Raw genomic sequence first — 26867 nt, 5'->3', positions numbered from 1 at the left:
ACTTCAGACGTCCTTCAAACATCACTAAGTTGCCAAACAGGCAAAAGCGCATTCGCTAATATTTGGGTTTAAATTGCTGACAAACAAACTCAGTTCTCCATCCTATGGTCATCTTCTAAACATAATGGCAGCCCAATTCATTTCAACTTTGGCATACAGCACGGAAATTATGCATGGCAAGGAAATGGAAATGCTTAACAAACTTCAAACAAAAGCCTCTATATGTGTATTTTCCATTCCAAAGGCATTATCTCCAGCCCAGCTCCGTCTTGAATTTGGCTTAAAAAAATCAAAATTACAAAGCATGAATGCCTTTGTCAAATTATACTGGAGATTGCTCAGCTTGGAGAAAGGCTCCGTAAACAACCTATGCTGGATGGAAATTCAGGACCAGCCGAGGAACATACAAAGCCACTCCTGGGGAGAACATCTAGGACAGGCAATAAAAGTACTAGGCATCCAAAATGCCTGTCCCTAAGCAAGGAAAAAGCAACTTTTGCCAGGTAACCAACTCCTCCAGCTGATATGTGTCTTACCTAAATGATAACACACTTTTCGCAAACAGACGGTATGCCTGGACAATAATCAACTCATTTAAAAGCCTGACACCACAGCAGAACCTATCAGCTCACTTCTCTCTGGCCTTAGCATATCAGTTCATGCCATACTGTTTTGGGCATATTAGATACCAGACTTAATCCCAACCTGGAAGCGCCAGACATCAAATCTCTGCTGTCGTCTATGCGGAGACAAACAAGAGACAATAGTATAAATAATTTGTCTATGCCCGGCGGTCATGGCCGAAATGAAAACGCTACTAAAATTAACTTTTAGGAAACTTTATATCTGCTGAAGCAGGCAAGCCGTAACCACCTGGCTGAGCACAGCCTCTACCACTCTAACTTGCCACAAAAAAAAAAGTATAAACTCAGTATTTAAAAGAAATCTACAACATTAGGTCAGAGGATGGAGGTGGTCAGCATGCACCGTAAAAAGCAGGTAAGGCGGGCACACACTATTAAATCATGCACAATACACACACACTACAACTGAAAGTAAGGAGGCAAAGGAAGCAGAAGCTTTGTGGCACTGGGACAAAGCACGGACAAGGTCAGCAAGCACTTTAAACCCAAAAGGGTTAGCATGCACTTTCAAAAGTTCACCACATGGTACACGCACTTTATAACTAAAAGGAAATAAGAAGCACTGCTGAACTCAAAAGGGGCATCCTCAGTTCTAAAACTAAAAGGACTGGCGTGCGAGCCACCCTTGTGCAAAAATGATAATACGTGCATTTTACTTTTGAAACTGCCTTAAAACTGTTTATTTTCACAACATGAAGAGGGGCCCACAAGTAGTAAATCAATAAATGGTCCATAAAAGGACATAAACGAATCCAAAAAGCCATTTTTTTAAACTGTTATTTTATGTATAAATGTTACTTTTTTAAATTATATGCATTTTTATTCGTACATTACTTGAGTATAATTGGACATCATTGAAAAAATGGCAATTGTTTTTCAGCTGTTGCAATGGTTTTTATTAATTATTTAAACAAATAAACCTGAAACCTTGTATGCTATGTACAATTACATGTAAGAGTGCTTTGGGAAGGCTGCATATATATCACAGCTTCCAAGGAGCGAACCTGGGTGTAGGGCTACAAGTGCAATTCTACGCATTTTTGTGAATCTAGCTTATAATGCTTGCACATATACATGAATAAGAAAAATGATCACGTTTATTTTACAAAGGAAAATGGGTGCGAAAATAATTTAGTTACATTTTCGAAATATATTCTTAAGCGAGCAAAAGAGAACACATGGAAAAATCTGTGATTTCTGCACAGAACATTCACTTTGTGAACTTGCAGTTGAGTGAACAAAATACTTGAAACAGAAAATCGTAACTTCACGATTTTTTCCAAATGATTTGTAGAGAGTAGCTCAAGTCTGAAAAATTAAAGTAAGTTGCATGGAAGGACTACTAGTGAGAACTTAAGACCACAGATTTTGAAGACTGCACACGCTCCACTGAAAACCAACATTTTAGGACTTTCCATATGCGGCCAAAGGAAGTAGAAGAGTAAGTCTTCCAGTGCATGGATTTCTTGTGTCCGCTCCCGGTATATTTAGTTACTTAACTTGACTGGATCTCAAAACCTGTTGTAGACCAGCAATATCTGATGGAGTTGTTTGGCAGCACCCTCCTGTGTGGAAATAACCAAAGTATTAATGTTACATATTCGAGAACTAATAAATCAGTCAATCACCGAATAAGAACCCCTAAAGTATAATTTCCCACACGTTAATTGTAAACACTTTACTGACTTCAAAAAAGTGTAATGTTTTTAAAAATCCGGTCAAAATGTTTACAGTGCATGCCTATAGATCTCCAGCGCTTCATTGGTGGCTGACTGATAACTGCAGTGAGAATTTGGGAGACTAATTACAGCGAGTATTTTTGCCCTCTTAAAATGATAAACCACAAATCCAAAAAATAATCCCCTAAAACCTTTAAAATATCCAAATCTAACTATTTGCTCACCACAGTACTTAACCTACACTGTCTAAGGCAAGAAAGTTAAATCAGCTATTTGGCATGGAGAGGTGGAACATCAAAACAGACTCGTATTCAAGGAAAGTTGAGAGAGAGAAGGATGGCGGGTTTCATACTAAACACGCACTGGCAAAGCCAGTAGGGCTGCAATATAAGTGAAAGTGCTTCACTGACTGAGTGGATGGGGTGAGTGGGTGACTGGGAATGGAAGAATGGGTATATGGTTGGATGAAGCCACAATGTGCAGTGTGATGAATCAGACAGAGCTAGGAGGAGTGTGGGAGGAGTTGTGAACGAGTAAGTGATTTAGTGCATGGAATGATGGTGTGAAAGTCCATTGATGGATGGCTCAGTTAATGGGGGAGTGAATGGTTTGATGAACAGTACAAAAGACAAGAGCCTAAAGTGAGTAAAAGTAGGTAACAATGAGGAAAGGGTTTAAACTTATGGACCTGACAGGGACAACAAGACCTAAGAGCGGGGAAATAGAGCTGTAAGCCCATAATGGTGTGTTTTTCCTTCTAAACTTTATATTATTGGGGTTTGTGCGTAAGAGATTAATACACTCGGAACCAGAAGAGTACAGGAGGGGTGCATCCTCTACCCACTGAAGAATTTATTAATTTTAACATAGGCAGCTGCAACACTTGTAAAACATGTCAACCTAAGGACATAGGGAAAAAAAGTTTGGAATCATATTTTTGTTTAGAATTGGTGGGAAATACGTTTAAAAACAGGAACAAATGGTTAGGTGTGTATATTTAAAGGCAAACAGATGATAGGTTAATTTCAGATAATCTTTGTTACTCCAAGACAAGGCCCTCCTCGTCACTGCCCTTAATGCTTGACCACATTTTTCTCCATAGACAGCTCCCAGAATGTTTCCTTTTATTGTGTAAAATGAACACTCCGAGTTGGCTACACCATCGAATGTTGAACACCAATACCTGACATTCCCTCACCTTTCTTAAACACTCCCACTTTCCTACGGCTTAAATCGTTCATTCCCTCTTCCCCATGACCTGCATATAACTGGCCAGCAATAACAACATACAGGGAGGGAGATTGTGATGAGAAAGGCATAGATCCAGAGTAAAGAAGATATCAGTAAGTGACTAATCATTATCGTCCTCTTGCCATTCTTTAACGATTGAGGAATACCAAACAATACTACTTAAAAGAAAGATCACAGCAGTCTCTTTCATAATTATTATTTATGTTCATTTTCTGGAGCACAAAAATGTTATAACAAAAACTTAATGAACAGAAGACCAAACAGCTTCTTCAAATTATATGGGAGACCGATTACACATTTGTAGTTTAAAGTGCTTTACAAATGCCTGAACGGTAGACCAAGTAGCTGCAGTGCACACGTCTTTCAATGAAACTCCCTTAGACTCACCCCAGGAAGTCGCTACTCCTCTGTTTGACCTTATCTGAATCTGTAAGTTAAAGGGGTCGTTAAAAACTACGGGTGCTTCAGAAATCGCTAACTCATCTGCTCAAAGTACCGCTTGCTGATTTCTTACCTTCAGAAGATCCAAAGATAACAAAAAGTGCATCACATGTTTTAAAGTCAACCACTCTATGCAGATAAACCGATAATGCCCTATGGAGATCTCTGGAATGTAGATCCATCTCTTCTGGTGTCTGAGGCTAGGAAAAATGATGGAAGGACTGTGTACTACTACAAATAAAATAAAAAAATGTATTTTGGAAGAAACACAGGATCTTCTTTCAAGTTAGCCGTAATGTAAAAAGTGATATAAATACAGGGCTTGCCAAAAGTGCACATTACTCCTTGATCCTTTCAGCTGATGTTATCACCACCAAAATATTACTTTGTAAGTAACGAAAGTTAAGGACTGGTTGTGATCATTCAAACGGAGCCTTCTGAAGAGCAGGCAGTACTAGCTGTAAATCCCAAGAAGGAACAGAGGAAAATATTAAAGACCTAGGGCTGCAAACACTTTCTAGGAACCAAGCCACTAAAGGCTCCAATTGAGAAATCTGTATGGCCATGACTCACTAACAACTTTAATGGGTGCCCCATACTTCTTAATGAGAATGTAGACAGACCTAAAAAACAACAACTTTTAAGTCGAATATTCCAGAGGGATAACATGCAATAGCTTGCAGGTCATAGAAAACAAGTACTAAGAAAAATGACCCAGTTCTGATATATGGAAAATGTCACTTACTCAGTGTACATCTGTTCGTGGCATGTAGTGCTGCAGATTCACCTGCTATGCATAGCCTTCGCCATCTAGTATTAAGCTCGGAGTGTTACAAATTGTTTTTCTTCAAAGAAGTCTTTTTTCGAGTCACAGGATCGAGTGACTCCTCCTCTCGGTCAAAGTGCGCATGGGTATTGACTCCTTTGTTAGATTGTTTTCCAGCGAAAGGGTGTAGGAAAGAGTGATAGAGTGGAAGAATGTAAATGTGCTATAAAAGTAATAAGTAAATAAACTGTCCATGCAAATGTAAATATATATACATATGTACAAATAAGAAACTGCAACAACTACAGGGTTCCGGGGAGGAGGGAGGGTGCATGAGAATATGCAGCACTACATGCCACAAACAGATGTACACTGGGTAAGTGACATTTTCCATTCAAAGGCATGTGTAGCTGCAGATACACATGCTATGCATAGACTAAAAAAGCAGTTGCTCTCCTCAAAAGAAGCGGTGGCTAGCCTGTAGGAGTTGAAGTTGTTTAAGTAATGTTTTTAGGACAGCTTGACCAACATTGGCCTGTTGCTTTGAAAATACATCCACACAGTAATGCTTTGTAAATGTATGTGGTGTAGACCATGGGGCAGCTTTGCATATGTCTGCCATTGGTATGTTTCCTAAAAATGCCATTGAAGCACCTTTTTTGACCAGTGGAATGAGCTTTAGGTGTTATCAAAACTTGTCGTTTTGCCTTAATGTAACATGTTTGAATACATGTAACAATCCATCTAGCTAATCCTTGTTTAGAGATAGGATTACGTTTATGTGGTTGTTGAAAGGCAACAAAAATCTGTTTAGTTTTTCTAAACTCTTTTGTTCTATCCACATAATACATTAGAGCTCTTTTAAGGTCAAGAGTGTGAAGGGCGCTTTCAGCAATTAAATCTGGCTGTGGGAAGAAGACTGGCAATTCCACTGTTTGGTTAATGTGAAAAGGCGATACAACCTTTGGCAAGAATTTTGGATTAGTTCTAAGTACAAATTAATGCTTGTGTACTTGGAAAAAAGGGTTCCTCCAGAGTGAATTCCTGTATTTCACTAACTCTTCTTAATGAAGTAACTGTTACTAAGAAAGCAACTTTCCAAGTTAGAAATTGAATCTCACACGAATGCATGGGTTCAAATGGTGGCCCCATTGGTCTTGTGAGTACAATATTTAGATTCCAAGCAGGAACTGGTGGGGTTCTTGGTGGAATAATACGTTTTAGTCCTTCCATGAAGGCTTTGCAAACTGGAACTCTAAAGAGAGAGGTATGTTGTACAGTTTGTAAGTATGCTGATATGGCAGTAAGATGAATTTTAATAGATGAGAAAGCTAAATTTGCCTTTTGTTAATGAAGTAGGCAGCATACAGTATCTTGTATTGATGCTGTAAGTGGGTCAATATTTTTAGATTGACAGTAATAAACAAAATGTTTCCACTTGTTAGCATAGCATTGTCTAGTTGTAGGTTTGCATGTTTGTTTGAGAACTTCCATACATTCTAATGGAAGTTGCATGTATCCAAATTCTATGACTTCAGGAGCCAAATCACTAAATTGAGAGCACTGGGATTGGGATGTCTGATTTGACCTTTGTTTTGTGTTAACAAATCTGGTCTGTTTGCAGTGAGGTATTACTGACAGATCTAGGAATGTGGTGCACCAATGTTGTCGTGCCCACATGGGGGCTATGAGTATCATGGTGAGAGAAGTTGGACACAGTTTGTTGACCAGAGATGGAATTAGCGGGAGAGGGGGAAAAGCATAAGCAAATATCCCTGACCAGCTGATCCATAGAGCAGTGGTTCCCAACCTGTGGGCCGGGGACCCCTGGGGGTCCGCGAAGCCTCCTCAGGGGGTCCGCGGCTGCTTAAAAAATTTAATAATATTAGGTCCCAGCTATCAGTAATGACTCCTTGGGGGTCCCCGTGTTCCAATAATGATTCAGTGGGCTCCAGTATGGATAAAATGGGGGTCCACAGAAGTCAAAAGGTTGGGAACCACTGCCATAGAGCATTGCCCCTGGAAAGAGGGTGTGGGTGCCTGGATGCAAAGTTTTGGCATTTTGCATTTTCGCTTGCTGTGAATAGGTCTAATTCTGTTTTCCCCCACTTTTGAAAGTACTGTTGAAGTACCTGAGAGTAAATCTCCCATTCGTGTATCTGTTGGTGTGTCCTGCTTTGCACGTCCACTAGCTGATTGTGTATTCCTGAGATGTATGCTGCTGGTAAGTAAATGTGATTGTGAATCGCCCATTTCCACATTGTTTGGGCTAGAAGGGACAGTTGAGATGAATGTGTCCTCCCTTCTTTCTTCAGATAATACATGGTTATCATAGTGTCTGTTTTTATCAAGACCGTTTTGTGGTTGAGAAGGGGTTGAAACACTTTTAGGGCAAGGAACACAGCTAATAATTCTAAATGGTTTATGTGGTAAGTTAACTATTTTGAATTCCATTCCCCTTGAAAGGTAAGGTTGTTGAGATGAGCTCCCCAACCTATCATTGATGCATCTGTTGTTATTGTGGTGTGAGGCACAGGGTCCTGAAATGACCACCCCGTCATTAAATTGCTGTGATTCCACCACTGAAGGGACTTGTGTGTTTGGCGGTCTAACAACACTAGATCTTGCAACTGACCCTGTGCTTGAGACCATTGTTGTGAGAGCCACGGTTGTAGTGTTCTCATATTTAATCTTGCATGCAGTAATATTGCTATGCAGGATGCCATCATTCCCAATAGTCTCATGATAAACCTTACCATGTAATGTTGATGTGGCTGCATTTGTGGTATGAGGTTTTGGAAAGCTTGTATCCTTTGTGTATTTGGATAGGCTAAGGCTCTTTGTGTATTGAGATTAGCCCCTAGGTAAGGCTGAACCTGTGGTGGTTGAAGATGAGATTTCTGGTAACTGATTGTAAACCCTAATGTGTGTAGGGTTTCTATTGTGTATTGAGTGTGTTGTTCCCCAGGGGACCACTGCTAACAAATGTCCTGAGATCGGCAGTGGTAGGCCCTCTAGTAGATTCTTGGAAAGAAGCGATCATCTTCCCAATTTTTAAGAAGGGAGATAGGGCAGACCCCTTGTGCTATCGCCCAATCTCTCTACTGGATAGTTCAGTTAAAATTTTAGGCCGAGTGATTTTAAATAAGTTAGAAGAATGGGTGACTAATTCTCACTCCCTCTCAGAAATACAATTTGGCTTTCGCCCAGGGGTGGGCACAGTAGAACAAACTCTTAATTTGACTCTTATAGTCCAGAAATATACTAAAGCCAAAAGGGGTTGTATACATCTAGCATTTATGGATCTGTCCTGTGCCTTTGATACAGTTAGCAGGGAGAAATTGTGGAAGGTAATGCTGGGTATGGGCGTGGATAAAGATATAGTTATATTACTTAGTAAACTTCATGCCTGCACAGAGGCTCGGGTCCGTTATTCCCGGGAGGGATGTCTGACAGAGAAATTCCCCTCACAAAAAGGGGTCAGACAGGGATGTGTTCTTGCCCCCTTTCTCTTTCTCCTGTATATAAATGGGTTGGAGAAATTTCTTTGTGAATTAGGGAAGGATTCCCCAGTTATCAATAATTCTCCAATCCCTGTACTCTTGTGTGCGGACGATGCAGTACTCATTTCAAGGACAGCAAATGGCCTTCAGATCTTATTGAATGCTTTTAATACTTTTATGGGGAACCTTGGTCTTAAAATTAACAGAACTAAGTCATTTGTTATGAAGTCCGGACCCAAATTAGCAAAAACGAAAAAATGTATTTTAGATGGGCATGAGATACTTAAGGTCCCACATTTTACGTATCTGGGGGTCCCCATTGATGTAGATTTTAACTGGAAGTTTTTAGTTAATATACGTTCAATACAATTCCAAAAAGCCATTGAAGCTGTTTTTTAGGTTTGCAAGAAGACTCCGGCATAAAACTGTTAAGGAAATGATGACTGTCTTCTCTTCTAAGTGTCTCTCTATCGCGACATTTGGAGCTGGGGTTTGGGGGCTTGCAGATTGTACAGGACTCCAGATTATAGAAAATACATTTTTAAGAAGGTTATTATCAGTCCCTCAATCTACATCAGTAAATTTCTGTCATAAAGAAGTAGGTTTGAGATACATATCTAGCTATATAAAACTGCAACCTGTTATATTGTGGGTAAAAATCTGGACTAAGCCTGAAGCGCTTTTATGTAGAAAGGGGATACAGGACTGCCTCCTTTTGTCACGATTTCTAGATATACCCTGGCTTAGATATGTTTATCTCTCTCTCCTATCATTAGGATTAGGAGACTTTTTCCTGAAACCTGACACTCTAACAAGACAGGACATTAAGAAGGTTAAAGACATATTCTGGCAGAAAAATCAGGACATGGACCCACCCTCTAGTGCAATGAGACTATGGACGAGGTATGAGATACAACAACTTCAACCAAAGTTGTATCTGACCATTATCAATCATGAGCGACAAAGGTTTTTACTCACAAGACTACGGCTAAATACTTTACACTATCTGGTAGCATTTCCAGTCGCTGGAACCTGGTTTAAGCACCTTCCTCCTTGTTGTTGCGATGAAAAAACATCTCAGAGTACATTACATTTTATGCTTTTTTGCACTTTGTTGGAAAATGGGTTATCGGTAGGGCAGGTAGGTACCTACACCTAGCAACAAGCCACTAACCTCCACCTAGGTACAGTTAGGTCTCAGTAAATTAATCCCAGCTCAACCCTTGGTAGCTTGGCAACGAGCGTCAAGGCTTAACTTAGGAGACAAAGTGTAAAGCATTCAAATATCACAAAACAGTAATCAAATAAAACACAGGAAACAGTTTAAAAATCCAAAACCAATTTATAAAAATAGTTTATATTTTTATCTTTAAAATGACACAAAAACGATTAAAATCGGTTCAGGGGAACCGGAGATATGAATTTTTAAAGAATTATTACTTTTCTAGCGCTTAGAAACAAAAAGCGCCAATCGGGTCATCTGGTTGCACCTCGTCCGGGGCAAAGTCAAACTTTCAGGCCGACCGCGATGGAGCCCTGCTCGGCTACAGGTCGCGGGAGGCCTCGGTTAAAAAGTTACCTTCTGACTTAGTCTTTATTTTGAAGATTTTCTTCAGCGGGACGAACCTGCCAGTCGAATCCGACCTCCTGGAGCCCTTGTCCGGATACGCGATGCTGGATTCCTCGGTGGAGATTTTTACCTTCGGACTTAGTAGTTTTTTTCGAGGTGAAAATCCTTCGACCGGGGTAAACCTGGATCTTGATCCGACGTCCATGGAGCCCTTCTCGGATACGATGGCTGGGAGGTCCCGGTCAACTTTTTACCTTCGGACTTAGTCTCTTTTTCGGATGTTTTTCTTTACCGGGACGAACCACGAAGTCAGGCCGGGTCGCGGTTGAGGCAAGCCGGCTAGAATTTCCGCGGCGGGTCAGTCCCTCTCTGGAGCTTTTTTACAAAATTTGTCAAATCTTCTCCAAACTTCTGGGGCTTCACCCAGATGTTCTTTTAAGGTTCTTTTGGGGTCCACAGCTCACCCCAAGGGTCCAGAAGTTCTGTGATGGTCCTTGGGGGGTGCGGACTTCAACTCCCAGAATGCACCTGGCGCAAACTCCTTTTTGACCACTGGACAGTGGTCAGCTGGTCACTTTTTCAGGAGTTGGTGCAGGGGACTCTGGATAGCAATTTTTCACCTGTAGCAAACAGGGAGTCCCTCCTTGAACCAGTTGAAGCCAGGCAAAGTCCTTCTTGTGGTGAAGCCCAAGTGTGCAGCTGGTGCAGTCCTTCTGAGTGCAGGTTCCAGGTGCAGGCCAGGGGTCCAGCAGGGCAGTCCTTCTTCTCCTTAAGTTCTTTCTTCTTGAAATTTGGTGGGGATCTGAGGTGTGGGTGCAGGTCTGCCAGTTTTATCCTTGCTCCTGGGTGAAAAGCAGGGGGGCCCTGGTTCTCCAATCAGGGACAGGGTCGTCCCCCTGTGATGACCACTTCCTGGGAAGTGTGGCAAAAATCCATCCCAGAAGGCAACAGTCTCTAAAAATCCAACATGGATGAATCTGATTTTTGGAGGTTACATCTGGCTGAGCCCATCCACTGGTGTGGCTAAAAATCATAAACACACCCCTCTCCTGCCCTCTCCTGATCTAATCAAGGGGGCACCTAATTGTCTGGGGTTGCAGGATGTGGGGGTGTTGCTGGGTGCTCCAAATGTCCTTCTCTGCCTTTGAAGACCAGTTTGGCAGCCCTCCCCCTTCCTGCCTCACCATCTGCTGAGGGGAGATTCTCTCCCCCCAAGCACATTCCTTTGTGTGAAGCCAGGCCACTTCACACCTCATCAAGGCAGCCTGGCAGAAGCTGCTGCAGGCTGGCCAATCAGAGCACAGCAGCAAAAACAATGCAGAGCTGAAATTGGCAACTTTTTAGGTAAAGTCTAAACTTTTTACCTGAACAAGTTATATTAAATCCAACAACTGGAAGTTGTGGGATTTATTACAACAATTAATTTGATACCAAATTCTTGGTATGTAACATTTAAGGAGACTTTAAAATTTAAAATAAAGTCTGCCCATTCTAGCCTATGAAGGCCATTTACTTCAATGAGGGAAAAACGAATTTGGCTGTTTTTACCTCACCAGGGCTTATAAATCTATTTTTATAAAGTCCCTGCTTATAGTTACATGGCACCCAGCCCTAGGGGCACATAGGGCACACCTTAGGGGTGACTTATATGTAAAAATAAGGTAGTTTAAGACTTTGGAAGTACCTTTAATTCCAAAGTCGAATTTGCATATAACTTTAATTTAAAAGCAGCCAGCAAGGCAGGCTTGCTTTTAAAATGACACTGGGCACCTCAGCAGTGCACCTAGGTGTGCACCACCTATGCTGTGGTCCCTAAACCTACATGCCCTACCATATACTAGGGACTTATAGGTAGGTTAACTTAGCCAATTATAATTAGCCTAATTTGCATATCCATTTTACACAGAGCACAGGCCCTGGGACTGGTTAGCAGTACCCAGGGCACCATCAAAGTCAGGAAAACACCAGCAAAAAGAGGAAAATGGGGGCAAAAATGTATGGGGCCTCTGCAATCAGCCCGGTTTTCTCATACAACCCCCCCCCAGCCCACACGCCCAGGAGACTCAGCCCAACCCTGGGAGAGTCTTCCTGGCTTGTTAGGCGAGGAAGACAGTGAAGAAAACTGGCTGTCCCTTTGCAGGGCCTACTCTGCCTTATATCCTCCTGTCAGGGTCACTCCCTATGGGTAGTGAAGCCATCCCAACAGTAAAAGGACCCAACTCAAACTGAAACTTTCCTCTAGGGGGGTCTTCCTCCTTTCTCTCTGCCAACTTGGGTAGTGAGGTGCCCACCTCCCCTACTCCAAACTTTGCTAGGGCAACACCTAGCTTACCCAAAGAGGTCACCCAACACTTGAGCAACCCCACCATGACCAATAGGGTCAGGGGGCCTACTTTGCTATTGGCCCTGGGGTCTGCCTCCCAGGCCAAGTACATTGCTGCCAGGAAGGCTAGCACCCAGCAGAGGCTACTGACAGCTGTCAGTACCCAGAACCACACCCTAAGCTCTCCACTGACAGGTGGCTGAGCTGCTTTAGGGGCAACTTTGGGGTCCTGGCACCCCTCTTGCTGTCTAGAGTGGGGGGCTACCACCTCCTGTGGCAGACACCCTCCTTCCACTCTCCCTTCTGTCAGTGCAGGGGCAACACCTTGCATCTGGACAGCTGCCTGACTACTCAGGACTTCCTTGGGGTCAGGTGAGGCCTCACCAGTGCCAACTCTGGGCTCCCCCCTTACTGGGACAGAAGGCCCTTGGCTCCCTGGAACTCTCTTTAAGAGTGGCCTGCCCTTCCTTCTTTCCTTTTCTTGGGGACCCCTGTCTCCTAACTGTAGGGACTGACTCCCCAGGACTTTGGGTTGGGGGGGCCGCCCTGGGCGACCACCCCATCTGTGACCAGACTCACCTCTGGGAGGTCATTGCCCAGGATACAATCTAGGGGAAGGTCAGCACTGACTACCACCCTAATCCAGTCAAGGATTCCCTCCCTCTCTAGGGGCACTATGGCTACAGGTTTGGAGGTGACCTCCCCTGTGGCTATCCTGACTTTCTTTGTCTTTCCTGGGACATACATGTCTGGGGTCACTAACCGGTCACTCACTATAGTGTGACTGGCACAGGTGTCTCTCAGGCCAGTGGTAGGGATCCCATTCACTTGAATGTGGTGGAAGTGCCTACTCCCACCCTCAGGGATCACCAGCTTACCATCTGGTCCTGTCTCCCGGCTCAATGCTAGAAGGACTTCATCATCTGAGGTATCCTCCTCTATGGCTACACTGGACAGCCCAGTGCTAACCACCTTCTTTGGACAGGCTGCATCTCCTCTGAAGTGACCTGTCTGCTCACAGTCAAAGCAAGCCCTACTGTCCAAGAGCTTTTTTAACCCTGGGTCTAACTGTCTCTGCTGGTCAGAGTGGGAGTGGGATTTACTCTCCTCCTTCTTAGGGTTCTGGGGTACAGAGGGAGTCTCTGTGGTGGGCTTACCACCTCCCTCCTTAGGTTTTTGGGGACCTGTCCCCCCCTTCTTGGAGTCTCCCCCCTGGGACTTGACAACCACCCTGGTTCTCAACCACTCATCAGCTGCCTCCCCTAGTTCTCTAGGGTTGGTCTGCTTAGAGTCCACTAGATGCTGGCGTAACCTTTCTTGGGTACAATTGGTCAAGATGTGCTCTCTCATGATCAGATTGTATAACCCCTCATAAGTATCTACTTTGTTACCAATAATCCAGCCCTCTAGTGCCTTTAGTGAAATGTCCACAAAGTCAACCCAAGACTGGGTACTGACCTTCTGGGTGTCCCTGAACTTCATTCTATATTGCTCTGGGGTCAGACCAAACTTCTTGGCTAAGCACCTCTTCATACTAGGGTATGCATCTGCCTCCTCCCCCCTTAAGGTCAGAAGCCTATCCCTCCCTGAGTTGGGGACCAACTCCCACAAAAGGGAACCCCAGTATTGAGGCCTAACCCTTCTCATTTGGAGTGCCCTCTCAAAGGCCCCCAGCCACTTATCTATGTCATCCCCCTCTACATAGGCAGGAACCACCCCTTTGGGTAATCTGGGGCAAACTCCCCCACCCATGGACACCTCAGCTTCTTTATCGCTGCCTCCATCTCTTTTCTCTTTGTATGCCCACTTTTTCTTTTCTAGGGCCAGCTTCTCTGCTTCCAAAGCTATGTATGCTAGCTGGGCCTCCAGCTCTCTTTCTCTGATGGATGGGTTCTCTCCTCCTGAAAGGACCCCCTTCCCACCACTAGCTTTGGATCTGCCCCTAGTGACTGTATTTACTGAGGACCGTTCTTCCTCATCCTCACTTAGGCTCAGATGCCTTCCCTCCCCTGAGTGGTTAGAGCTTGCATCCTCCCTTCTTTCTCCCTCCTCTGGAGCTTCTTCTGACTCTACCTCTTGGGCCTCAGCCCATGCTGTCAGGGATGTGATCAGGATTTGCTTCCTGAGATCAGTGGTTGCAGGCAACCCTCTTTCAATACACAACCCCCTAAGCTGGACTACTGTCAGTGTGGGTAGGCTAGCCAGATCAAGCTCCATGGTTCCCTAGTTTTGTGTCAACAAAAACGTTTTGCAAAAATTGGAAACAAGATTTTAGAAAAATTACAAAAATTCAATAATTGAAATTAATCCAAATTAAAAATTAAAAACAATTTTTGCACTAGGACAATTTAAAGGATTTTTAATTTGTTTTACCTAAAACTGTAACGTGATATTGAACACAAGTACAGGATCCCGTCGCTGCTTCCAAAAATGTTGGAAAATGGGTTATCGGTAGGGCAGGTAGGTACCTACACCTAGCAACAAGCCACTAACCTCCACCTAGGTACAGTTAGGTCTCAGTAAATTAATCCCAGCTCAACCCTTGGTAGCTTGGCAACGAGCGTCAAGGCTTAACTTAGGAGACAAAGTGTAAAGCATTCAAATATCACAAAACAGTAATCAAATAAGACACAGGAAACAGTTTAAAAATCCAAAACCAATTTATAAAGATAGTTTATATTTTTATCTTTAAAATGACACAAAAACGATTAAAATCGGTTCAGGGGAACCGGAGATATGAATTTTTAAAGAATTATTACTTTTCTAGAGCTTAGAAACAAAAAGCGCCAATCGGGTCATCTGGTTGCACCTCGTCCGGGGCAAAGTCAAACTTTCAGGCTGACCGCGATGGAGCCCTGCTCGGCTACAGGTCGCGGGAGGCCTCGGTTAAAAAGTTACCTTCTGACTTAGTCTTTATTTTGAAGATTTTCTTCAGCGGGACGAACCTGCCAGTCGAATCCGACCTCCTGGAGCCCTTGTCCGGATACGCGATGCTGGATTCCTCGGTGGAGATTTTTACCTTCGGACTTAGTCGTTTTTTCGAGGTGAAAATCCTTCGACCGGGGTAAACCTGGATCTTGATCCGACGTCCATGGAGCCCTTCTCGGATACGATGGCTGGGAGGTCCCGGTCAACTTTTTACCTTCGGACTTAGTCTCTTTTTCGGATGTTTTTCTTTACCGGGACGAACCACGAAGTCAGGCCGGGTCGCGGTTGAGGCAAGCCGGCTAGAATTTCCGCGGCGGGTCGGTCCCTCTCTGGAGCTTTTTTACAAAATTTGTCAAATCTTCTCCAAACTTCTGGGGCTTCACCCAGATGTTCTTTTAAGGTTCTTTTGGGGTCCACAGCTCACCCCAAGGGTCCAGAAGTTCTGTGATGGTCCTTGGGGGGTGCGGACTTCAACTCCCAGAATGCACCTGGCGCAAACTCCTTTTTGGCCACTGGACAGTGGTCAGCTGGTCACTTTTTCAGGAGTTGGTGCAGGGGACTCTGGATAGCAATTTTTCACCTGTAGCAAACAGGGAGTCCCTCCTTGAACCAGTTGAAGCCAGGCAAAGTCCTTCTTCTGGTGAAGCCCAAGTGTGCAGCTGGTGCAGTCCTTCTGAGTGCAGGTTCCAGGTGCAGGCCAGGGGTCCAGCAGGGCAGTCCTTCTTCTCCTTAAGTTCTTTCTTCTTGAAATTTGGTGGGGATCTGAGGTGTGGGTGCAGGTCTGCCAGTTTTATCCTTGCTCCTGGGTGAAAAGCAGGGGGGCCCTGGTTCTCCAATCAGGGACAGGGTCGTCCCCCTGTGATGACCACTTCCTGGGAAGTGTGGCAAAAATCCATCCCAGAAGGCAACAGTCTCTAAAAATCCAACATGGATGAATCTGATTTTTGGAGGTTACATCTGGCTGAGCCCACCCACTGGTGTGGCTAAAAATCATAAACACACCCCTCTCCTGCCCTCTCCTAATCTAATCAAGGGGGCACCTAATTGTCTGGGGTTGCAGGATGTGGGGGTGTTGCTGGGTGCTCCAAATGTCCTTCTCTGCCTTTGAAGACCAGTTTGGCAGCCCTCCCCCTTCCTGCCTCACCATCTGCTGAGGGGAGATTCTCTCCCCCAAGCACATTCCTTTGTGTGAAGCCAGGCCACTTCACACCTCATCAAGGCAGCCTGGCAGAAGCTGCTGCAGGCTGGCCAATCAGAGCACAGCAGCAAAAACAATGCAGAGCTGAAATTGGCAACTTTTTAGGTAAAGTCTAAACTTTTTACCTGAACAAGTTATATTAAATCCAACAACTGGAAGTTGTGGGATTTATTACAACAATTAATTTGATACCAAATTCTTGGTATGTAACAATTAAGGAGACTTTAAAATTTAAAATAAAGTCTGCCCATTCTAGCCTATGAAGGCCATTTACTTCAAAGAGGGAAAAACGAATTTGGCTGTTTTTACCTCACCAGGGCTTATAAATCTATTTTTATAAAGTCCCTGCTTATAGTTACATGGCACCCAGCCCTAGGGGCACATAGGGCACACCTTAGGGGTGACCTATATGTAAAAATAAGGTAGTTTAAGACTTTGGAAGTACCTTTAATTCCAAAGTCGAATTTGCATATAACTTTAATTTAAAAGCAGCCAGCAAGGCAGGCTTGCTTTTAAAATGACACTGGGCACCTCAGCAGTGCACCTAGGTGTGCACCACCTATGCTGTGGTCCCTAAACCTACATGCCCTACCATATACTAGGGACTTATAGGTAGGTTAACTTAGCCAATTATAATTAGCCTAATTTGCATATCCATTTTACACAGAGCACAGGCCCTGGGACTGGTTAGCAGTACCCAGGGCACCATCAAAGTCAGGAAAACACCAGCAAAAAGAGGAAAATGGGGGCAAAAAGTTATGGGGCCTCTGCAATCAGCCCTGTTTTCTCACACACTTTATATGATGCTCCAAGGAAAAGGTTTTTACGTCCGTTAATTCAGTCTAACTGTATTAGAACTAGCCAGCTTGCTTATTCCCACTTACATGATCTGGGAAGTATGGACATAATCCAGGCTGTTTTAAACTTTATATATGCTGCTTATGGTGTTTGGAAAATGTATTAATAACGTTTTTAGAAATTTTATGATTGAGAAATTTGTATGTTATTTATTTATTTTATGTCTTTTAGCACCGAATAAAGTAAAGTAATGAATGAGTGTGTTGTTGACATTGTATAATAATGCTTGATTTTATTACCCAATCGTCTAGATAAGGAAATACATGTATGTGTTGTCTTCTTAGGTAAGCTGCTACAACCGCTAGACATTGTGAATACTCATGGAGCTGTTGTTATGTCGATGGGTAGAACTTTGAATTGGCAGTGGTTTCCCTCTATCACAAACCTTAGGTATTTTCGGTGAGCTGGATGTATGGGGATATGAAAATACGCATCTTTGAGATCTAATGCAGTCATGTAATCTTGTTTTTGTAGAAGTGGAATGACGTGCTGCAGAGTCACCATGTCAAAGTTTTCTGACAGGATATATAGATTTAGTGTTCTGAGATCTAGAATGGGTTTCAGAGGGCCATCCTTTTTGGGAATGAGGAAGTATAGTGAGTATACCCCTGTTCCATGTTGATATTTTGGAACAAATTCTATTGCCTCTTTTAGTAGTAGCGATTGTACTTCTTGTTGTAACAGAAGCCTGTGATAACGAGGAGGAATGTTTGGAGGGGTAGAAATCAATTCTAGGCAATAACCATTGTGAATAATTCAAAGTACCTATTGGTCTGTGGTGATATTTTGCCATTGGGAGTGGAATTGCTGCAGTCTGCCCCCCACAGGAGATGTGCGGGGTTGTGGTATGCTTAGAAAGTCACTGTTTTGATGGAGTAGTGACACTTTTTGAGGCCTGGAATTTACCTCTGGCTCTGAAGTGTTGGCATCTATAGGAGCCTATAAATGCTCCTCTTTGGTATTGTTGTTGGCCTTGTTTAGGTTGGGAAGTGGAAGCATCTGTAGATTGGGGCTTGCAGCTTCCTCTAAACTGTTGTTTATGAAAGGAGCCTCTATAATGTGTTGTGTATAGAGCTCCCATTGCTTTTGCAGTGTCTCAATCGTTCCTGAGTTTCTCGATTGTTGTGTCAACCTCCGGACCAAACAGATGTTTTTTGTCGAATGGCATATTTAGTACTGCTTGTTGTATTTCTGGCTTGAAACCAGAAGATCTTAACCATGCATGTCTACGTATGGTTATAGCAGTATTTACGCTCATAGCTGCTGTATCTGCAGCATCAAGAGCAGACTTCATCTGGTTGTTGCTTATTGCCTGACATTCTTCCACAATTTGTTGAACCCTTTTTTGATGTTCTTTTGGCAGGTGTTGTAATAATTCCTGCATTTCATCCCAGTGTGCCCTATCATATCTTGCTAGCAAGGCTTGTGAATTGGCAATGCGCCACTGGTTAGCTGCTTGTGTAGCTACCCTCTTGCCAGCAGCATCAAACTTCCTGCTTTCCTTGTCAGCGGGAGAGGTATCCCCTGACGATTGGCTACTAGCCCTTTTTTTGGGCAGCACTGACAACAACAGAGTCAGGAGGTACCTGATGTGTGATGTAAGCTGGATCTGTAGGTGAAGGCTTGTATCTTTTGTCTATACCTGGTGTTAAAATCCTAGCCTTAACAGGTTCCTTAAATATTTCGTCTGCATACCTGATCATAACAGGCAGCATTGGTAGGCACTGGTAGCGTGAATGCGTGGAGGACAGTGTATTGAAAAGGAAATCCTCTGCTAATGGCTCACTATGCATAAATACCCCATGGTACGCAGCTGCCCTAGAGATGACCTGTGTGTATGCAATTGTATCCTCTGGTGGCGAAGGTTTTGAAGGATAGAGATCTGGGTCATTTGTTGGTATGGGATCTGGATCATACAGATCCCAAGGATCAAATGTATCATCATGGGAATAAGTGTGGGAGTGAGTTGGTGAAGGCAATGGTGGTGGGCTAATAGGCGGTGGTGAAAAAGAAAGTTGTGGCGAATGTGGTGGAGACTTTTGAATGGGCAATGGCTTCTCCTTCCTTTTAAAAATCTTTGCTGGTGGAGGAGCAGTATCAAGATGTTCTTGAAATGCCAACTTTCGTTTTGTTTGTGGAGGAGGTGCAGCAATTATCCTCCCAGTCTCTTTGTGGATATGAATCCTTGATTGTCTTTCGTCCATGATTTCAAGTATAGGCTGAATGTCAGAATCTTCAGAAATAAATTCTGATGTTTTTGGTGATTTAGAGGACTGTTCTTCGAAAGTCTTTGAGATCTGTTTTAAACGGCTCGAAAGTCCTTGTTCCTCTGTGTATTAATATTTTTGCGGCTCCGAAGCAGACAATTCTTTGGGTCTCGAAGCTGGTCGTCTAACTTTCGACTCCGAAGAATGTAAACACCTGCTTGGCTCAGATGTGGAGCTTTTGGTGAATTTGCCCAACTCCGGCATCGAAACTGGTGTGGCCTTTTTCGGCGCCGAACCCGAAGGTCGATCGCTGATAATTTTCTTTCGGGTGGAACCATGGTTCTCTTGCAGTGGTGCACCCAAGTCCTTAGATGGTCTTTTGATAGTGGGAGTAGGCGCAGTTGTACTCACATGCTGAGCCGCGGTGAGCTTTTGGCCATATTCCTACGAGTCTTCTTCAGAGTCGGTATCTTAAATGGAAACACCGTCTGGGCCTGTTCTTCCTCTACGGTGTCGACGTACTCTGTATTTTTCGACGCCATCTCCAGTCTTCTGGCTCTCCAGTCACACAGCGTCTTTTTCGACCGGAACCATCAACAAGCTTCACAATCCTCTTCTTGATGGTCAGGGGAGAGACAGAGATTACATACCATGTGTTGATCTGTGTACCGAAATTTCACGTGGTATCAAGGACAGAATCGGAATGGAGTCTGATCCATCAGGCTTCGGCGTGGTAGGCCTAAACAGGGCAGAGTTGGGCGCATGTGCCCAAAAGGGCGTTTTCTGTTTTTCAACGGTACTATTGACTCGACTATAGATGGAAACGCGATCTAAACAATACAGACAATCAAATAAGGTTGTATAAAGTTTCTGTATCGAAAATTTCAGAGTGAGACGAAACACGTCCGATCCCGACAGCGGAAAGAAAACAATCTAACAAAGGAGTCGATGACCATGAGCACTATGACCGAGGGAAGAAAAACAACTTGTAACACTCTGAGCCCAACACTAGATAGCGGAAGCTATGAATAGCATGTGTATCTGCATCGACACATGCCATTGAACATATATATATATATATATATATATATTCACTTAAAAAACAAAGGTTACAGGGACGTAATAGTTAGGAAGTAGAATTTAAAAAAAAAACATAGAAATTCACTTTAAAAAAACAAAGGTTACAGGTACGTAATAGTTAGGTTTAGAATTCACTTGCACAAAACCAGAGAAATCCAGCAGTTATAGTTAGAGTTATTGCCTGAAAATATAACTTGCGCCCTAAGGTATTAACATGGGAAACGCAACTTTTTTGACCGCGCCTTTTTCTCTGCCCATGCTTGACAGATCATCCTGAAACTTCCCATGTACAACATGATTTTCGGGAACACTTTTTTGGGGAAAATTTTATGAAGATACATCAAACGGCGCAAAAGATGATATATATATATATATATATATATATATATATATACACACACACACACACACACACACACCTTAGTTACGGTTGCCACTAGTTGGTTATAGTTAGGACCCTCTTTCCATAGAAAAAGTGTTTTTTGAATTGCCAATATCTTTAATGAATTTTCCCCACATTTTCCCAAAAAAGGGTTGCAGTGATTCTTGTTGCACACATAAATTTTCAGGGTGATCAGAGAAGCAGGGGCCGAGAAAAAGGGAGGAGGTTGCATTCTCATGGTAAATCCCATAAGACCTTTAGACACAACTACAGCCCGAACCACTGGACGGAATTACACCAAATTTGGCAGAAAGCTAGCTTTCGGTGTGCAGATTGTACTTTCGCTTATTTGGTGTAAATCCATTCAGTAGTGTTTGAGAAATTTAGGGCAATCCAAATTTGCATAAATATTTAATTGAAATTAGTGAATTTTCGCAAATGCATGCACGAAAAGAAACACTCGAATTGGCTGACTGCAACCTGACTAGAAAGTTGCAGCCGCCATTTTATTTCATGGGACACTGTTCCCAGTGGTGAAAATCCTAACTGAAAGTGGCATAAGGGGGTCAGGGTGAAGGTATGCTGACCCCATGGGTGTAATATGGGTGTGTTTTAGGGGCAAATTATAGGATTAAAATAATGTTGTGTCACCATTTCGTGAATTATTGGCAAAATATTTGCAAATGTCAAAACAATTTGAAAGAAAAGCCAGACTCATTCATAAATGAATTCATTCACCCATACATACACTCAGAGACTCATACGCCCACTTTCAGACCCACTCAGACACTCACGCATCCACTCTCAGATCCACTGAGAGAGAAAGGCCTTGTGGCCACCCTGCGCTGCGCACGGCGAAAGGCTGTGCGTGGCGCGGGTTGGGTGGTTATAAGGGCTTGGCTGCTAGGCCTTGCTATAGGCCAGCCATGCGAGCAACCCTCGCCGCTCACGGCATGAGGCAGTGCATGGCGGGGGTTGTAATAACGTATAATAATTAAAATTACTTTAAGGTGAAAAACTATAGACATTCACTGAAAAAAACAAAGGTTACTAGGACCTTATAGTTATGTTCTGAATTTACTCATCCAAAAACCACAGAAATTCAGCAGTTATAACTCGTGCCTTAAGGTAACTATAACCCCCGCCTTTGCCATGCACAGCTAATTACTTCACATATGATATCACTGATGAGATCTTGTATGGTATCTTTGATATAATCACTGCAACCTTTGCCATAAAATTATTAATAAGAAAACTGTGCATGGCATATCAGTTGACTCCCCTAGGTTACACTGCAGTCTGCCAGATCTTTAAAGAACAACTAGAACGCTAACAGTCTTACCTATGATAAAAGATGTGGCACACTTAAAGAGATCTTGATTGAATAAAACTGATAAAACTAAAAAACATTTAATTTAGAAAGGAACAAAATGAGGGGGTTCATTTTATCATAGAAATGATGGTTTGTGCTGTAGAAAGAAAAATTGGCACGTGTTTTAGGTGAGTTCTCAAATATCTTTTTCTTCTATTTCATTAAAACATTTTGACATTCAGACTGTAACATGCACTTTCTATTCCGGCAGCAGACTGCCAGTTAACTCTCTGGTGATCGGCAGCTTACATTGTTCTAATGAGCAACTAGTGTGCTAACATTCTAAATTTATGCCAAAAGTGTGCCACATCTGAATGCCATCTTGATGGAATTGCAGGATAAAACTGAAAGGATTTTCTACTGAGGAAACTGCAGTAAACAGGGAAGTTAGGGAGCCAGGCCCTGCATTCAATCCCAGGTGCATTGCAATGGATATCCTATTTAACGTTAAAAAGCCTTTAAAAATTCACTGAAAAAAAATAAGGTTACAGGGACGTTATAGTTAGGAAATATAATTTTTTTTAAACTTTAGAAATTCACTAGAAATCCAAAGATTACAGGGACGTTATAGTTAGGTTCAGATTTTACATGCACAAAACTATAGAAATTCAGCTGTCATAGTTAGTTATTTCAAGTAATTATAACTCGTGCCCAAAGGTAACTATAACTCCACTGCCATGCACTGCTAATTAACAAGATATACATGACATCTTCTTTGACATCATAATATCACTGTAACATCAGCAGTAAAATTATTGATGAGAAAACCTCATGGTGAGGGCGTAAGTTACAGTTACATTAGGACACGAGTTATAGTTACTTGAAATAACTAACTACAACAGCAGAATGTCAATGTTTTTGTGCATGTAAAATCTGAACCTATTATTTGTGTGAATATATATATATATATATATATATATATATATATATATATATATATATATATATATATATATATATATACATACACACATATAGTTTTTTTTCTGTGAACAAATCTTCCTTTATAAACCTAGCTTTTCAAACTCCAAATCGCCAGGCGAAGACAAAGCAGTTCCACCTCTGAAAACATTGAGACCAGAAGTCTCAAGAGATATCCCTGGGCAATCCACTGCCATCTGTTAAAGGACTGGGTACCAAGGTGTTTGAGGCCAGTACGGTGCAGCAGAATTATTGACCTTCTCCTGTCTCTAAATTTTGTCACCTCCCAGGGTAGGAGAGGAATAGGGAGAAATGCATATAGAAGGCCTTGTGGCCACTGAAAAGACATTGCATCCCACTTCAAAATTTGAGAATCAGTTGGGCTGAACAGAGTCTCAGAAGAAGTACAACCTCATTACTCTCAAATATGCCTAGAAATGCGAAAACCTCATTTGAACCTGATCTGTTGAAATATGTCTGGGTGAAAATGAAAGGGAACGTATAGGGGAATAGCCTGCTAAAACTGTCTGCATGCATTTTTTTTCTCCGTGGAAGATGTACTGCTGACAGGTCTTCTTAATGTGTGTCTGAGCAAGGATAACTCATCCTGGCAACTCTGATCAACAAAGAGACCTAATCGTCCCCCTTGTCAATTTATATGAGATCTTGGCACCTGACAGCCTGTCCAAACCTAAATCCTGTGACCCTACAAGATGGACACAATGAGGCAAAGCCCTCTGTATTGCGGTCAATTCCCTCCAGTTTGATGAGTGGTAAGTCTTCCATTGTGGCCAGATCTCACACTGGCATCTGTTGTCAAAACAATTGGGGATGCTGTATTTAATGGGGCTTTTTCAAAAGGAGGAATAGATTCATCCACCAAATCAACTGCTGCCTGATACTGTCTGCCACTGGAATCAGACACTCATATTGTGAGTTGTTCATCACAAGTGAGTCATTAAATGATACAGCAAAGGTCTGAGATGTAATCTGGCCAGGTGGATCACTGCTGTTGAAGGTGCAATGTACCCCTGTAAAGTTTCTGAGCATACCAATTCTGTCTTCTTTTTTTAACTTTAAAAAAAGCAAATATAAGCTAACCATCAAAATATAAAAAGACTCCAAAACCAAGCTCATGCAAATATGCTGCTACTAAGTACCTAACTGAATACACTTGGAGGGAATGTCAGACCGAAGAGAAGTACTGTGTGCCAATAACGGAAGCATTTGATTGTGAACCATAAAAAACATCCATCTGGTTCTAGTTTAAAATGTGCGAGTAAGCATCTTTGAGATCTAAGGCTGTCATAAAATCTCCAGGCTGATTCAACAGGAGGAGAAATGGTAATGCTAGCATTCTGAATGGCTTGTAGAAACTTATTGACATGGTTAACATTTAACAGCTGTCTCTAATCCCCTGAGGGTTTCTGCATCAGGAAAAGTACTGAATACTATAGTGTGAAATGCTCCTCGATGGGAACTAGCTCCACTGCCTGATTGTCCATTAGTGTTTGAAAACCTGATGCCAGATCTTCTCACGTATTTGGTCCTTTGGAAGAATAGCTTGTCAGAACGCACTTAAAAACTCTGTAAATTCTATTGCATAAACTTTTGTTAATGTTTGAATCACACATTGTCCTTGATCCTACACTGCCTCTGTTGGACAAACGGACACCATCAACCAACCTCCCATTGGTCTCTCTTGATGCTGGGCATAATAATGTTTTTGATGGTTGCTGAGTGGTGAAAACTAGGTCTGGTTGCTGGGGCCAGAGCTGCTCTATAAAGGAGGTCCCCCTAGCTAAGGGCCCTCCAGTGAATCAGGCACAACGCTTCAGGTTTAAGACTTGGAAAATTCCTGAAGGCTCAAAATGTATTACTTTCAAACAGTTGTTTAACATGAAGCAACATCTTTCTATCTTCCACTTTCTTCTTAACCATGCCATCAAGCTGGTCGACACACAGGAGTCTAAGCACACATTACAGGTGCATTTACTGCACTTTCTGTGCATTCACCATCTTTCATGGATGTGCCAAAACTGTGGAACAAATATTTTCTCAAAGGAAAAGTCTGACATTAGATAGACTTGTCGCTCCACATTTTTCAGAATTTGGAGACCATCATTATCCTGCTGACATAAATCACGTAACGATTATGAAGTATGAGAAGCATTGAAAGAGGTACCCTGCTTAAATTCCCTGCTGCAAAGGCTTTTGATGAGAAGGTCGGGATTCATCAGCTAACGCTGTTTGCTCATTCATCATGTCTGCTAGTGGGTAATCAACACTGGGTAGAGGATAACATTCATCGTCAAATGTCCCCGATTTATACCCTTTTGCCAGAAAATAGGGAGTCACTTTATCAATCCCAGACCAGTTTTCTAAACATCGTTTTCTTAATGGCAAGATGTAGGGCAGTAAATCCCGATTAGCAGAATGATATTGACCCAAAAAATCATCTTTCTGAGATTTAGAAAAGGATTGGAATTCCCTAAATTCATTTTGATATGGGTTAAGAAGACACATCCACTTGTGCCACTTGAATATATTTTTCTTTTGGTTATCTCATTAAGGTTTCATTAAGTAGCTTTTCATGACGTTGGTCGACTTGCCAAGTCCGTGCCAATGTTCTGCAAATTAAAGTTTTAACTTTTGTTTGTCAGAACTACTTGTCTCTCACTACCAGGCAATTCCTGGTCAGGGGAGAGATGTTGCTGATTATCCTTGCACCTACAAGGCGCCATTACAAATCAGAAGGCCTGGAAAACAATGTCTTTTATGTTCTTTCCCCAGTAATAAACATTGCTGAGAAACATGGAAATAAAAGCACATAGCGAAGTAGTGCGGATAAGAAACGCCAGAACGTAATGCATCCGACCATGTAGCCATGCCTCCCCGTTCCATCTCACATTCGCAGGGAGATCTGCTTTGAATGAGTGTATGTATGCCTATTGAAGCTGGTCTTCTGTAACATGCACAGAGGGATTTGGCTCATCACCATTACTAAGCACTGCCCTGCGGACATCCACGTTCCATGTAAGTTAGCATAACATGAAAAGCCAATCTACCCTGTGCTGACACAATTGTGGGTGCTTGACCAATCTTTGAATAGGTATGAAAAAACACATGAAGCAATGAAGGAACAATGTAACCCGCTAGCTACTAAGGCTTTTCCCTTTGCAGCTCTGAGCCGTTATTTTGATGTCTGTAGAAGTTTGCACTCAAGCCTCTTTTTCCACAAAAGGTATCCAGGCAAAACATGCATCCTTTTTTCACAACACACTGGGAATTCTAAAGGTACCCAGGGTATAGCGGTACCCATAAAAGGCACTGAGAAAAAACGAAATATAGAATTCTGTTTTATTTTCTTTATTAGGCAAAAGTGCTGTGCATGAAACCATTAAAAAAACAGCATCAACAATAGGTCTGCTATACTAATATCACCAGCTTTCCAGATCAACCACAGTAGTAAAATAAACGTTTTTCACCACAGATTTTGTATTTTTCTAATTTGCATTAAATTTTTCCTATTTTCCGTGGTTCCAACCTACCTGTAGTTTGTGGTGGAAACCACTGTGAAACCGATGAGTTAACTCGGAAAGCTATACATTTCTGGAAGTAAGAAAATAATCTGAATTCAACAAGTGGCCATTTGTGTAAATCTCTTTTGGTTTACTCAGAAAAACTAAACCTTGAAATAATGAAATAACGTTTGATGCAAATTTTATCACACAATCCTCTTTA

General features: G+C 42.4%; 1 protein-coding gene across 2 annotated transcripts in view; it reads right to left on the bottom strand.

The window, feature by feature from the left end:
• Positions 1-1414: 1414 nt before the first annotated feature.
• LOC138250115 (uncharacterized) overlaps positions 1415-26867 on the bottom strand; it is a 276374-nt gene continuing 250921 nt past the window's right edge. The window contains exon 8 of one of the 2 annotated variants that reach the window (XM_069204562.1): positions 1415-2209. In XM_069204562.1, coding sequence (XP_069060663.1) covers positions 2136-2209 — 74 coding nt within the window. In that variant the 3' untranslated portion in view covers positions 1415-2135. The remainder of the gene's footprint in view (positions 2210-26867) is intronic. The other variant, XM_069204563.1, reaches the window with a different exon arrangement.

This window comes from Pleurodeles waltl, chromosome 8 (genome assembly GCF_031143425.1).
Source record: "Pleurodeles waltl isolate 20211129_DDA chromosome 8, aPleWal1.hap1.20221129, whole genome shotgun sequence".
NCBI classification, from domain to species: domain Eukaryota; kingdom Metazoa; phylum Chordata; class Amphibia; order Caudata; family Salamandridae; genus Pleurodeles; species Pleurodeles waltl.
Note: the sequence above shows the minus strand (reverse complement) of the source record. Positions and strands in the feature narration are given on the sequence as shown.